This window comes from Azolla caroliniana, unplaced genomic scaffold (genome assembly GCF_043228905.1).
Source record: "Azolla caroliniana isolate FFs.n. ecotype wild unplaced genomic scaffold, voAzoCaro1.0.p SCAF_7, whole genome shotgun sequence".
NCBI classification, from domain to species: domain Eukaryota; kingdom Viridiplantae; phylum Streptophyta; class Polypodiopsida; order Salviniales; family Salviniaceae; genus Azolla; species Azolla caroliniana.
The window spans coordinates 323,779-337,631 of record NW_028230442.1 but is presented as its reverse complement, the minus strand read 5'-3'; the positions used below and the strand labels follow the sequence as shown (position 1 = coordinate 337,631).

General features: G+C 38.8%; 1 protein-coding gene across 1 annotated transcript; it reads right to left on the bottom strand.

The window, feature by feature from the left end:
• Nucleotides 1–9,632: 9,632 nt before the first annotated feature.
• Nucleotides 9,633–12,572, bottom strand: LOC147861397 (pentatricopeptide repeat-containing protein At5g39350-like). Its single transcript, XM_087322370.1, has one exon. The coding sequence runs from the start codon at nt 12,570–12,572 to the stop codon at nt 9,633–9,635; it is 2,940 nt and encodes a 979-aa protein (XP_087178496.1).
• Nucleotides 12,573–13,853: the final 1,281 nt, after the last annotated feature.

Sequence of the window (13,853 nt, the reverse complement as noted above, 5' to 3'; positions counted from 1 at the left end):
ATTGTGAAACACGACCATTGATAGCATAGCCATGAAGGTTGTGTTAACATTAAGGCATATTCATAACTTAGAATTGTATTAAAGTACCTTGTAATACCATTCTCAGACTTCATTTGCAAAGATGGCTTAATTATGCAAAAGGCAATGCTTCCCTTGTGCTTTACCATATCATGTCATGTCACAACACATCCTTCTTTTTCTCTTTGAAACCATTCTAAGATGTCAACTATTGGGGCCATATTTAGGTAAGAGTTGCATCTATACTTTGTGGGTTTATGAGAATAAGCCCATTAATCACCTTCTATGGGATCTAGGTGAGTAGAAATGACAAATCATATCATCGCAAGAAATACTAGGTAAGCAAATCCCTTTTTTCCAGTACTCTTGCTAAGGAGCGGTTTGGCTATGGTGCCAACAACTTATAAATTTTGGAGATCGGGTGATGTACAAGATTCTTGGTTGGGTGCTTATTGAGGCAAAATCTTACAAAAGTTGTATTGTTTAGATGGTTGTTGGTACATTATGGGTGTCATGATATGGCAAGACTCAAACCCATGACCTTATGTTACACGGCTCAAGCTCTTGACCATTAGACTATATGTTGTAATACAAAAAATAACACTTTCATTTAAGTTTTACTATAGAAAATTGTTGTATATTCCAGATCTCTCTGGAACATTCCAGAAACTTCAGGAGTACTCCTGAGAACACTATAAAAGGAGGCACAATGCATTATTTCGAACCAAATCGGTTCAATGCCAGTCTTAAGCCTCCTAGCTATTACTGTTTATTCTCTTCACATAATATATATCTTTTGTTATCATCAACTTTTGTAATATTTTTGGTCTCATAGGTCATATTTGACCTCCGAATACGATAATATAATCTATCTATCTATCTCTCTATCTCCTTCTCTTGAGAGTTCTACACCTCTCTTAGTACTAATCCTCATATTTTAACACTAATTCCTTCTCGGTCTTAGTACTGTTCCTGACAGTTTGAACCGATTTCTCACCTCTTTCCTCATCTTCCTTTTATCTTCTTACGTTTCCCTCCCTTCATACTAATATCTTATTCCTCTTTCCTCTCATCCTATGGCCACTATTAGCGCTCAAGAATATCAATTCGTTTTCTCGGAGTTGTAATGCTTGAAAGAGAAGTTCCTTGCTTTGGAACAAAAAAATCAACGGTTGTTGGGGGATCTTCAACAAATCTCCTTAGAAAAGCAGTAGACGCAACAACAACATGGGGAACTAACATTACACGTGCAACAATTCGAAGCAACCATAGTAGCGATGCAACAACAAGGACCCAGTACGCAAGGGATTCATAAAGAACCCAAGATCGGCCTTCCCATGAAATTCGATGGAACACGATTGCAGTTTAGAGGATTCCTTAATAAGGTACAATTAGTCATTCAAATGCATCCTTCCCGATATCCCACCGATGCATCACGAATGAGTTTAGTAGGCACGTTGTTAAGTGGCTCAACTTTGGCATGGTTCGCTCCATTGTTAGAAAAGGAATCTCCTTTACTAAACAATTTTGAAGAGTTTTTAAGTGAGTTTAAAGCCTGTTTCGGAGATACTGACAGCATAAGGATAACAATCAACAAAATCCAATGATTACATCAAGGTGATCGTCCAGCCTCCACATATGCTGCAGATTTCCGCCTACTCGCCTCCGATATCCCCTGGGATGACCAAGCACTAATGGAGCAATTTCGTTATGGTCTACGTAACGATGTCAAGGATTTACTCTTGACCTTCCCCGAAGAACCAAAGTCATTGACAGAAGCAATCAGTCGCGTGGTGAGATGCGACAACTGACTTTTCGAACGACGTTCAAAACGTCAATTCCAGAGCCCACCTACGCCTCAGTGGTAGCAAAAGTGTTTCCAAGGGAGTCATATAAAGCGTCTCCCGTGAATACTCCAACTCCGATGGAAATTGACACTACAGGTCGTCGCGGACCATTATCGGAAGAAGAAAAGCAACGACGTCGAGCAAATCGACTATGTCTTTAATGCGGTGGACCAGTGCATATTGCAGTGAATTGTCCCCATAGGCCAAGAAGACATGTAAACCAAATAGTTGCTAGTTCTAATTGTACTAAACCTGAGTCTATTTCAGTAGGAATATCTGATAGTCCTAATACTACTAATAGCCCAAATCTATCGAACAAATTTGATGTCCTTAGTTAGTTAGAAGAAGAGTTAAACGACTAAGTCTAGCCAAAATAGGAGTCGTTTGGTTCGACAACCCTAGATCTGTGCAACCCATTAGTGGTTCCATTCCCTCTAAGCAAGTTAGCAACGTGTTCTTAACCCAAGTAACAGTTAGTACTAAAAGTACCTCTCCAATACATGTCTCAACACTCCTAAATTTTGGAGCTAATTCTTGCTTCATGGATAGGAATTTTGCCCAAGCTCATCAAATATCCCTAAGAAAACTCTCGTGTCCAGCCTCTGTAGTAGTCATTGATGGTCGTCCCATTGCTTCCAGAAATATCATAGAAGAGTTAGAGCTCGTTAATATTGTCCTAGATAATTTAGCGTGTGTAATATCATTTAATATAATTAGTATCCCAAAACATCCCATTGTTTTGGGATTACCATGGTTCGAATTACATAACCCAGGCATAGATTGGAGAACAAGAGAAATACGGTATCAACAAACCCGAGGATCTACTCATAAGATTGCAACCATTTCGCTACATCAGTTGTGTGAGGAAGGACGCAAGAAAGAAATGTTTTTGTTCGCAGTATCAGTAAAACCCTCCAACACCACTAAAGAGGAGTCCATCGTTCAACTTCCAAAGAAGTATCGTCATTATGCCGATGTGTTCGATAAAGTACAAGCCAATACGCTTCCTCACCATCGACCGTATGAAACCCTCCAACACCACTAAAGAGGAGTCCATCGTTCAACTTCCAAAGAAGTATCGTCATTATGCCGATGTGTTCGATAAAGTACAAGCCAATACACTTCCTCACCATCGACCGTATGATTGCCCCATCAATTTACAACTGGGAAAAGAGCCACCATGGGGACCGATCTACAATTTGTCACCAATCGAGCTAGAAGTCCTTCGAGCCTATATAGAGGAGAATTTAGCAAATGGTTTCATTCGACATTCGAAATCTCCAACCGGCGCACCCGTTTTCATCGTCAAGAAAAAGGATGGATCACTTCGTCTCGTCGTAGATTACCATGGCTTGAATAAGGTCACCATCAGGAATAGGTAAGCACTTCCTCAAGACCACGTTTCGCACCAGATATGGGCACTTCGAGTATATGGTCATGTCATTCGGTCTCACTAATGCGCCAAAGTCTTCCAGCACATGGGAAATGATATATTCAGAGATCTCTTGGATGTTTTTTTAATCATCTATTTGGATGATCTACTGGTTTATTTGAAGACCCAAGAAGAGCATGATTCTCATGTACCGTTAGTACTAAAATGACTTCAAGAACATGGTCTTTATGCAAAGCTGGAAAAATGTAGTTTCGAGTGCAACCAGGTAGAATTTCTAGGCTATGTCATTTCCTCGGAAGGCATCTCCATGGATCCAGCTAAGGTCAAAATGGTGGTAGAGTGGTAGAATCCGCGTTCATTACGAGACGTGCAATGTTTTTTAGGCTTTCCCAATTTCTACCGCAAGTTTATACAGGATTACTCAAAGCTTGTTCTACCTCTCACATAACTTACTAGGAAGGGACAATCGTTCGTTTGGTCTGAAGAATCAGACATGGCTTTTGAGAGTCTTAAGAAGGCATTTACATAAGCTCCTATTCTAGCTCATGTTCATCTAGAAAAACCATTCATCATTGAAGTAGACGCATCGGATTTCGCCTTGGGTAGCATTCTTTCAGAACAAGGTGATGATGAAAAGCTACATCTTGTGGCTTTCCACTGACGCAAGTTTGAGGGCGCTGAAATCAACTATGAAATTCATGATAAGGCGCTATTAGCAATAGTTGATTCTTTTACGCAATGGAGGCATTTTCTAGAGGGATCTTCTCATCAAGTCACCGTATTCAGTGATCACAAAAACCTTGCCTACTTTTAGAATGCTTGTGTGTTAAATCGACGAACTCAAGCTCGGTGGGCCCAATTCCTCACTCGTTTCGACTTCAAAATTACATATCGTTCGGGGAAGCAACAAGGGAAGGCAGATGCATTATCACGGCACTGGTATCTAGCACCGCGTCCTGGCGAGCCAACTTTCGATAACCAAAAGCAAGTAATCCTGGGACCATCGCGACTGCAAGCAACGCAGGTCTTCGGTATGCCCTTGAATTCCCACGTTATCGATACCATACGTGAGGACTTAAAGACAAATGCTTTTGCCCAAGCCATTCTAACACAAATTGATCCCTCTCGGGCATCTTGTTCCTAGTCGCAACAACCAGGTACGGACTATCGACAATTCGAATGTCGTGATGGATTACTATTCTTTAAGAAACTCTTGTATGTTCCTAATGGTTCTTGTCACCTTCGATTAGTCCAAAACTATCATGACACATATACATCTGGGCATTTTGGTAGACTTACTAAAACATTAGATTTAGTACAACAATCATTCTGGTGCCCCCATATGCGACAATTTGTCGAAGATTTTGTTCGGACTTGTGATACATGTTGCAGAGCAAAAATGCCAATGCATAATCCATATGGTTTATTAGAACCATTACCAATTCCAAGCTAGCCTTGAGAATCCATTGCTCTAGATTTCATCACAAATCTTCCGGTCTCTAAGTGATTCAATGCAATCTTAACAGTAGTACCTCGATATACAAAGATGGCCCATTTCTCTAAGGAAATCTCTAGTGAGGAAACCGCTGAAATTGTCGTGCGTGAAGTATGTTGGCATCATGGCCTTCTCGATAGTATCATCAGTGACCGTGGACTCAGTTCGTCTCGAAATTCTGGAAGCAGCTCTTTAATATGCTCAAGGTCACTTGTAACCTCTCCTCCGGCTATCACCCATAAACAAACGGCCAAGCAGAACGAACAAATGAAACGCTTGAGCTGTATCTTCGGTGCTTTCTAAGCTATCATCAAGATGACTAGGCGGATATTCTCCACTTCGCCGAATTTGCATATAATAACTCTGTCCACTCATTGACAAAGGTTACATCATTTTATGCTTATACGGGTTGTCACCCTCGGTGGTGTGTATTTGAAACCCTAGAGTTACCCACAAATCCTTGCGTAGAGGATCGTTTGGAGTGGTTACGCAAGATACAAGCAGATTTATCTACTCATCTACAGCAAGCTCAACAAACACACAAGGTTTACACAGTTCGTCATCGGCTTCCATCTAGTTTTAACATTGGAGATCGAGTATTGCTACTATGACGACACATCAAGAGTACTCGCCCATGTGAGAAGTTGGATTATCGACAACTAGGTCCTTTCCGTATTATCAGAAAAATTAATGATGTCACTTTTCGTCTCGATCTACCTCCACAACTTCGGATACATCCGGTGTTTCATAGTTCTCTCCTCGAACCCTATCAAGACAGCACCATCCTAGGTCGTATTAAACAACCTCCACCCCTGATCGAACTTGAAGATGGACTTGAGTACGAGGTTGCCGCTATCCTCTATTCCAAGATTGTTCGCAACAAGCTCTATAATTTAGTCGATTGGCTAGGATATAGTCCCAACGAGCGTACCTGGGAACTAATAGAGAATGTGACCAATGCTCGTGCTCTTCTTGAAGACTTCCATCGTCAATATCCAGACAAACCGGGTCCTCAACCCAAAACGACTCGTGACACTCCTTGTTTTTAAAGGGGGATAGTGTCATGATATGGCAAGACTCAAACCCATGACCTTAAGTCACACGGGTCGAGCTCTTGACCATTAGACTATATATTGTAATATAAAAGATATTATTTTCATTTAAGTTTTACTATAGAAAATTGATGTATATTCCAGATTTCTCTAGAACATTCTAGAAACTTCAGGAGTACTCCTAAGAACACTATAAAAGGAGGCACAAGGCATTATTTCGAACAAAATCAGTTCAACACTAGTCTTAAGTCTCCTAGCTACTAATGTATATTCTCTTCACATAATATATATCTTTTGTTATCATCATTGTCTCTCTCTCTCTCACTCTCTCTCCCTCTCTTTCCTTCTCTCGAGAGTTCTACACCTCTCTTAGTACTAATCCTCATCTTTTAGTACTAATTCCTTCTCTGTCTTAGTATTGTTCCTGATAATGGGATTCTCGTAAAGTCATGGATGTGGGGGCATTGCCATGATTTACAATGTGATAGTTGTGGTTTCCCTATTGGATCAGTTCGCCATGTCTTATGGGTATGTCCTATTGTTAGAGCAGTTTGGAAAAGAATGTTGAGAATTTTGGACCCCGATTTTAGATGTGCAAATGTAGTTTCTAAGGTAGTTGCTTGAGGGCTTTTGTTATTTGACATGTTGGTTGATTAGGGTATGATGGTTATGTTTTCTTGTATGAGTTCTATTGAGAGTCAAACTCAACTAGCATGTGAACACACCTTGAGAATAGGTAATGTGTGTGAACACACCACCACCTTGTAACATAACTATGTGTCATAGGATGTAACTCCTATGACACATTAGTTATGAGTTACTTAAGAGGTTACCCATTTCCCAAGATCCTAAAGAGAGTGGGCATTATAGTGATAAAATGTAGAGAGAGTGTGTGTGGCTTTAGATATAAAGCAGTGAAGCACTCTCCTCTCTCTTTTGTAATTGTTGGTTATTATTCTTATTCTTGTGAATATACAATTCTATTTTTGTGTGTGTTGTGTCTCTCTTCTCTCTCTCTCTTTTTTGGTAAAAGCACACAATTAATTATATTAATTGTATGTAAAATCCACTTAGTTACAACACTTCTTAGTCTCCTCTACCTATCATATGCCTATTAAGGGGAGGAACGTTTTGTATTGCTATTAAAAAACCTGAATATGCATTTGAGGGAATGATCCCCACATGCTCTAACATCCAAAAATTCCACATGAGAATACCTTTAAGCTTCTTTATATAGGCTTTCACCCCATGTCTATTATCGAACATGAAAGCATTACGCATATTCCAATTGTGTTGTAGACCCCAATAACGTAAAAATTGGAACAACATGTCATCTCATCGTTTGAAGCATTTTGAACATATTGAGAAAAAACCCATTGTTGAGGTGTCAAACAACAACGGGTTAAAACTTGCCAAATATCCGATAAGTACTTCCAAATGGTACACACTATAGGACATTTAATGAACCTATGTGTACTATTCTCCAATGAAACGATGCAAAAGAAACAAGTGCCGGACCCTAGTCCTCATCTCTTTAAGGTTGAACCTAATGGGAGCCCATCAATCATGACTCTCCATATGAATACCTTTGCACGAAATTGTAGATGGGAATGCCAACTACGTTGTAATATTTTTCACCACCTTGCATTTGACTTACATTCATTCCACAACTTCGCTACTTTAGGAGATAGCCAAGATAATGATGACATTGCATGATGATACAATATATTTGTAGTGACCTGTAACAAGCGTGTACCATATTGTAACCGCCAATCCACCCAAGGTGCAAAATTTGTTTTCAATGGCAAAGATCCTTGCAACAATGGTCTATCTTGTAATTTCTCCCAAATAAATCCATAATTTGGGGGAATTCATAACCATCGCTTGGCATCTTCAAAATCCGACAACCTTTCATATTCATTATTAACCACATCTTCCAAATGTACAATCCCCAATCGAAATAAACAATTGAATTGAGATCTCAACTTCTCTTTCCCATGCCAAAACAACACTCGAGAAGAAACAAACATTTCATTTTGTAATGAATTACAATATTCTCGATCACTTGATGGTCCCCATTCAAAAAGAGATAATGCATCTTGCCACGATCTTACCAAATGTTGTCCACATACAAAATGTTGAATCTTTAGAGGAATACTTCCATTGAGTATATCCAGGGTTGATCTTATTGACATATATCTCGTAATAATGCAAATCTACAAGCCATCAAATGCCTTTCCAAATCCAATATTGTTGCACCACCTAACCTTTTGGGAGTAGGCAGATGGTCCCATGAAATCCATGTATCTCCATCATTTCTCCCTTCTGCCACAACATGAACAGAATAGGTTGTAAAATGTTTTGTAATGCCTTCTTGTTTCTTTCTTTCTCTCTCTCTTTTTTGTAATTAGCTTACCCTAGTGGTAAGTCGATAACACTACAAGCATTGTGTCTTGGGTTTGAAACCCAATTCCCTCACTTCTCTATTATGTACTTCATATATATCTCTATTTCACTAGATGCCACTGTGGAATGTAGGGGTTGAACCCATGACCACCTGGTCTCCATTGGGCAACCTTACCAACTAAGCTACATCCATCTGGGCTCTCTCTCTCTCTCTCTCTCACACACACACACACACACACACACACACATCTCTAATCTATTTATGTACTACATAATTATTTACAAGTTCTTTGTAGCCTTTGGACATCTTTCCATTAATACTAAGGTGAATCTTTAATCATAATTATATTGTTTCATCTATACTAGTTCATATGAGAATTTCCCTGAAGTTCATTTTCCATCCTCATACAATTGAGAGAAGTTGATATGCCATCAGGCAATGAATGGTTAAATCATTAAAAATTTAATGACTATTGTGCCATCGTGAGGGGAATCATTAAGATTCTTGACAATGGTGTTTCATTGTTTGACTAGGAACTTAATTCATGGAAAGTAGGTTGATCAATTGTGTATCAACTTAAAGTAGGACCATCTTGTTTAATATCAATGTCTGTTCATAAATTGTGTAATGAGATTGAATCTAGTTTCCATCTCATCTATTCAACTGATTTGTTTCGCCTATGATGACGAGGATAATTGTGTGAATCATAAAAGGTTTAGGGTTTAGGGTTTAGATTAGTACGGGATTGTAGTATTATTTCTTGTCTAGACCTTTTAAGTAATACAACCATTATATTTTCACCTGGCAAGACATGCTATTTTTTATTGAGTCTTGCTTTTGAGGTTCTGGGTTTTATGTGCACGCTTGCACATTCAGTGGCAAATGATTTTGCACCATTATCAAGCATATTGCTGTAAATTCCTCACCCAGAAGCAAAGGGAACATGAGTGCATGGAACATTTCATAATCCACTAATTCTTCCCTTACCATGAAGAGCTTGATTTCATATACAAACACAACAAAGAAATGACCCAACCATGCAACTATGAGATCACAACTTCATGTATGCGTGTTATGTCTTGCATTACTATGCCATGCAACCCACATGGGGCCACATTCTCGACAGATCACCACCACATTATTGCCACATCCGTAGGGCCAAATGTATTGAGATAGGCTTTCACAGAGTTAGCTTGGATAATTCCTGTAATTGGCACTACTGCAATTAAAACTATGTTGTCCATCTATGTCTACTGGCACAGTCACGAAATGCTGCAATTGTTTGTCATCATTCAGTATTCATCAGCAAAAGAATAGATGCACTTCAGCATATAGAAAGGTGCATTGTTCTTCATATCCAGATCAAGGACATGCTTAGCAAAGCACACAATTTTGTTGCCTTTGCATCCTTTTAGGAAACCTATGGCATAGCAGATGATTCATATTCATCTGCAATGGAATAGATACACTTCAACATGTAAAAAGGTGCAGTGCTTTTCATATTCAGCTCCAGAACATGGTTTGCAGCACATTCTCCTCGAATTACATCCCCTTGGTATCGACAAGAACTAAGCATTGACATGAATGACATGATTGTCGGTTGAACAGGACAATGGTACATCATATTCTCTGCCTCTTTTAACAACCCAGCCCTACCAAATAAATCGATAACACAAGCACAATGATCAGAATTAGTACAATAATATTCCTTCAAGAAAACAAAACACTCCCAACCATCGGTAACTTGACCTGAATGGCTACATGCAGATAAGAGATTGACAAAACTGTCATCATCTGGTGGTGTATTCTCTTCCATCATTTGCTTGACAAGAGCAAGAGCCTCTCGACCCTGCCCATGCTCAGCACATGCTCCTATCATCACATTCCATGTCATTTTATCTTTCTCATCCATATTCCAAAATATCTCCCACGCACCTAAAATATTCCCACACTTCCCATACATGTTCACCAAACAGTTTCCTAATAAGGTACTTGAAGCTACTTTGTTTTCCAGTATAAATGTATGCATTCTCTGGCCTTCTGTCAGATAAGTCTGATTAACACACATACTTAGAAGAGTGACTAAAGTGATTTCATTGGGTGATGTACCCTTCTCCTGCATTTGCTCGAAGAGTTGCATAGCTACATTTCCTTGGCTATTCTGGGCATACAGTGAAATCATTCCACTCCAAGAAACTACATTTTTTTCATACATGCCATCAAATGTCTGTTGTGCATGATCTATGTCACCCCATTTGCTGTACATGTTGATGATAGCATTTCCCAAAGCTATCTTTGCATTAGATTCACCATGAAGGATGCCAGCATGGATCCTTTTGCCCTCCACCACTTGATCATTGCAAGCCATTATTAGGCTAATCCAAGTGACTTCATTTGGCAACACAGATTCTTGAAGCATTTGTGCACAAAGACGGAAAGCGCTTTTACTGTCTCCATTTTCTCCATATGCAGCAATCATTGCAGTCCAAGAGAATATATTTTTCTCAACCATCTTATCAAACAATGTACATGACTTTTCCAGACACCCACACTTGCTATACATATTAAGTAAGTTGGTATTGCTAACAACATTAGGCTCAATCTCCACACTGCCTTGGATTTGAGCATGTATTTCAATACCATCTGACACTGAAATTATGCCAGTACATGCAACAAGAAGAAATCCATACGTAGCTTCATTAGGTAAAACTCCTTGCCCCAGCATTAGTTGGAAAAGATGCAATGCCATGTTGCCATGCCCATAATTCACATACAGGGCAATAATAGTATTCCACGATAGTACATCTCGGTCAACCATTTGATCAAACACATCCCAAGCATCCATATAGCTCCCACATATACCATACATTTTGAGAAGAGCTGTCTCTATGGAGACGTCCAATTCAAATCTCATGCAAATGATGCATTTATGCATACACTTCCCTTCTCTAAAGGCAGCTTGGCTTGCACATGCCTCAATCATATTTACGAAAGTGACTTTATTGGGGACAATCCCGTCCTCTTGCATACATAAAAATGCTTCCAGTGCGTCATTCATGTGACCTTCTTTGGCATGTATTCCTATCATTAAAGTCCACGATATCACATTCCGATTCATCATTTTGTGGAAAATTTGTTTGGTTTCCTCCACAGTACTACATTTATTATACATATTGATAAGAGAATTAGCAATGATAACATCTCCATCTAAACCCTTGGTTATGATGTAGTTATGGATGTAACGTCCGGTTGGCAAGACTTCATTACAATCAAACATAGCAAGCACACTTACGAAAGTAACTTTGTTTGGTGAATGCCCTTCTTTTTGCAAGCGATTAAAAAGCCCTAAGACCTCAACATGCTCTCCATGGTCAGCATAAATGGTGACCAAAGAAGTCCATGAAATTATATCTTTAATCTGAACTGAATCAAACACTTTGTGAGCATTCTTCACATTCCCACATTTACCATAAAGATTGATGAGAGCGTTCACAATTCTAACATCTTTCTCGAAGCCTTGTCGGATTACTAACTCATGTATTCTTTGACCTTGTAAAATCATTGATTGGCTAGAACATGATGCAAGAAGGTTGATGAATGTGACCTCATCAGGTTCAATCCCTTCCCTGAGCATCGATTCAAAAACAGACATGGATTCCTTTCCTTGACAACATCGAGCACATATGGATATCATTGTTGTCCAAGTAACCAAATTCCGAGAGGGCATGGTCTGGAACGCTTTCTTTGCTTCCTCGAAGTTTCCACCTCTTCCATACATGTTAAGAAGAGAAGTACCCACAACCACATCTTTGTTACATCCAATTTCAATGATAAACACATGTATTTGCTTACATTCTGCAAGGGTTAAATGGTTGAAACTCAATGAAAGAAGGTGCATAAATGTGGACCTGTCTGGGACAATGCATTCTTGGCGCATCCGATCATAGTTCTTGAGCATCTCTTCAAATGCACCTTGTCGTGAAAGGACCTCAAGGAAAGCATTCCATATGTCCAAATCTTTTGTTCGACAGTCAAAGAAAACCTTTATTGCATCATCCATTGATGCACATTTTCCATACATTTGTACAAGACTGACATATAGAACAGAGATGGCATCAAAACTGTGCGTAATAATGAAGCTATGGGCATATCTACCATGCTGTAAATCCTTGTTTCTTCCACACCATTGTAAATGATGTGACAGAGAGACTGCGTTATGATTGCAAAGAAATTGATCAAGATCATAGACCTGTTGTTCTGCTTCTGCTTTCCTCTGTGTCCATAGAAAGCTTGTAGAAGATGAAGGAAAAGTACTAAACTTGAGAGCATTCCTTTTGGGTGGATTTGAGCTGTGCAGCATGAGAGCTCCAAAGCAGAGCAACACCTTGACTCTTCCCAGGAAAAAACGTTAATCATGTCGAGATCCCCTGCTCTATACAAAGCTTTACTTCACTTCTCCGATGGATGTAAAATAACAAAAACACTTAACAAGTGAATGACATAGAGGAGAACCATCTTGATTCTTAACATATCCACACAGAGCTAAGAATGTGCATCCCAAAGTGAATACATACATACTTGATTGTCCGAGAAGCAAGCATGCGCCGGATGTAGGTTGAGCATAACACAATTAGTTCATCGTCACATGGTTTCTGAGAAAGTCCAACATCATTAGCATGGAAAGACTAATATTTGCCTAATGTTGTCTCACACGCTACCCCTTTCGTTGGTATATATACGTCATATTTATAGGTGGGAAACCTCACCATGAGGTGAAAGCCAATAAGTAATGATAAGAACGAATGACCCGCATGCCAAAGTATTTGCCCCCCTATTTGAGGCATTCACAACGTAAGACATATATAGATATGCATTCCTCAAGAATGTAAAGTTTATTTGGGTGAAAACATGAAGAGTTTGAAACATGGCAAAAGTCAATTAAACACCATGTAGTTAGTTGGGTGATATCTCTATTGTCCATAAAGATCCAATATCCAACCCATTTCGATTGTTAAAGAGTTGGAGGCCTTGTAAAAAGACGCTAAAAACCTTTTTTACGAAGATTAGAGATTTGTTTGCATATGTATTAAATGTTTAAATAATTTGTGTGTGTTATAGACCCCATTGCCAATGTCTTCGAGGGGTTTCAAAATGTGATGCTAAGGTAGTCAATATGATTGATGTTATCATTAGTATATGGTTTCTTAAGAATCAAGGCTATATCTTTGATGTATTCAACCCCAACATTTAGAAAGTCCCCAAGTACAGTATGCTTACATGCATTTATCTTGTATATTTTAAATGACTAGAAGTCGTCTTGCAAAATAGAAGGCATGTTAGAAGAATATAGATCATTGCCTCATTGAAGCAAGTAACCTAGGGATGCAAAGGAGGATAGCAAAAGATTTTGAAGATGGTTCCAACTTCCATTCACTTCGTTCTTTAACAAATTCTAAACCAATGATTGAGTTTTCGAGATTATGGAGTTAAATTCATAGTGTACACATAATTCTAAAAACATGATGGCCACAAATGAGAAACACAAATATTGTGTATAATGGTTTAATTAATGTATTTTTATTGATTTGATTAATTTAACTTAAATGATTATTTAATTTAATGTATTTTTAAATTAATTCTG